The 2,153-nt window shown below is 46.8% G+C and overlaps 1 protein-coding gene across 1 annotated transcript; it reads right to left on the bottom strand.

Annotated features, from left to right (window-relative positions):
- LOC113214824 (uncharacterized) lies at positions 1 to 1,590 on the bottom strand. The gene is made up of 7 exons (XM_052271524.1): positions 1,552 to 1,590; positions 1,358 to 1,510; positions 1,077 to 1,271; positions 750 to 1,004; positions 468 to 666; positions 199 to 389; positions 1 to 96 (listed from the first exon to the last, which is right to left on the bottom strand). The coding sequence occupies exons 1-5, from the start codon at positions 1,588 to 1,590 to the stop codon at positions 511 to 513; spliced, it is 798 nt and encodes a 265-aa protein (XP_052127484.1). The 3' UTR covers positions 1 to 96; positions 199 to 389; positions 468 to 510.
- Between the last annotated feature and the right edge of the window lie 563 nt (positions 1,591 to 2,153).

Raw genomic sequence — 2,153 nt, 5'->3', positions numbered from 1 at the left:
TCGTGCAATTTCACCAGTGACATTTAGGAAATAGTCCCAGTTCAAAAATAAGCCATTTTCTGAGTTAGGATAAAGAAGTGAAAAGTCTTGCAGAATCTGAAAGGACATAAAGCAAAAAATAATATAGGATACGTGATATTAAATAAAAGACATGTAATAATAATTATGCTTAGTAATTTTTTGACCAGGCTTACATACCAGTTCATGACCAGACGGATGAGTCAGCACTGGCCATTCATCGATGTAAGAATTGACAAATTTGCCTGCACCCTCAAAAAGAGCACGAAAGCGAAGGGGTGCCACAGTCGACCATTTCTCAAGAGCTTTAGGCCATGGGGTTCTCCCATTCTTCAGCCAGACTTTGGCTGCCTGTACCTCTTCGGTTATTGCTGGAAGTTCAAAAAATATAAAATAGTTATTGTGAAATCTGCTTTCACACAAATAAGGACTCACAGTATTTAGCTTACGTTGACGCAGTATTCTTGACAAATTACTCCCAGTGTTCACTGATTATGACGTGGAAGGTCTAGCTTCAGGCGTTCGACTTCCTCTCTGTAGGTTCTTAAGTTGGTTCTTGTAATTTCGTAGCTTGACTGGCAGTTTTCCCATCGGGGCAAGCTGAGCATCCCCCTTTGGACCCTCCCTGGGTGCAATGTAATACGTTTCCTGCAAAATAAACAAAAACTTTTTCTAAAACCACGTATAAAGTAAATTCATTAATTTTAAATTCAGAATTAAAATTAGCTTACTGGAACCTCAGATGGGAAAAGACTGACAATCTTCTCACACACGTTTGGATAGAGATGGTGGTCCACGGCTGTTGTATGCTTTACCAGATGTTCAATTATGGCTCCTACTATTAAATCTCGTTGAAAATTGCTTAGCCTAGGCTTCTTGTGCTCTTCGATGTTGTCTTCTGCTTCGTCATGCTGTTTTTGAGCCAATTCATAGTACTTCAGAATACTTTGACTGCTAGGATCACTTTCTAGAACTGCTCGTAGGTCCTGGAACAATAAAAGCCTGGTTAACAACGTAATCCATAATGCAAAGCACTTAAAAAAATTACCAGATCTTACCAAGTCCTCAATCACTTTCTGATCGCTAAACTTGCGGAGTTTCTTCGACGCAGCAGAGGTGGTAGGCAACGGTTCATCAGGAGTACGCTTTTGGCCTCGAACAGGCTGATGAGAGGGAGGTGGTGGAGTTACAGGTGTTCTTGAACACTGTTGCGCCACTTCATCTGCGCCCGGTCTGACGATGGCATCCGCATTCTAAGAATGGAAAAAAAAATGAATTATTTAATGTCGTGATTTAATATTAATTGATACAAAACCTAGGAGGAAAAAGGACTACTTACAGCCTTATGATTCCTAATGCGTTTCAAAAGTATCACTTGCTCGCCTGGGTATTCTGTCACTGTAGATACAGTAGCCTCGTTCAGTTCCAGAAGAGCCTCAAGTGTAAATCTTCCTTCTGCAAATAAAAAAGTACAAGTATTAATGATTGCACTCTAGATATATGAGATATGAAAGAACCCCCTGCCCTTTTCACTCGGCCGCCTCTGCCACCACCTGGTTTGGGCCCACTCATGGCCACCTATGGCCACCCTGTCCCCTCCCTACCCTCCCTCCCGCCTCAGCACCCACCGCCCCCTGCCCCCTGCCTATTCCCGCCCGCCCCATGCCCGTTCCCGCACGCCCCGCCGCCGCGTCCGCCGCCCCGCGTGCCGCTGCTCCGCGTCCGCTCAGTTCGCTACGCCACGAGCGCCACCGCGCCCCGCGCCGCCGCTGCGCCACGAGCGCCACCCCGCGTCCGCCACCCCGCGTTCGCTGCGCCGCGAGCGCCGCCATGCGCACTGCTCCCCGCTAGCGCCGGCGCGCACGTCGCAGCCCAGCGCCGCCCCGCCCCGCCCTCGCTTCTAATGAAGTGCTCTTTATCTATTTCCGAACAGCATCACAAAAGCAAACACCGAACAACACGCACCACAATCGGCTAGGTTTTATATCTTCCCGTAGTAGTTTAAAAGTAAAAGTCGGGAAACGTACATCGATCTAAATAATAATCAACAGCTAATTCAATATTTGGCTGTGCCTGAACAGGTACATGCCTTTTAACGTGGCGCAAAAAACCAGCCCACGATTGATATTCGTTTC

This window comes from Frankliniella occidentalis, unplaced genomic scaffold, assembly GCF_000697945.3.
Source record: "Frankliniella occidentalis isolate FOCC.00 unplaced genomic scaffold, Focc_3.1 Scaffold164, whole genome shotgun sequence".
NCBI lineage: Eukaryota > Metazoa > Arthropoda > Insecta > Thysanoptera > Thripidae > Frankliniella > Frankliniella occidentalis.
This window is presented reverse-complemented; position numbering and strand designations above follow the sequence as displayed.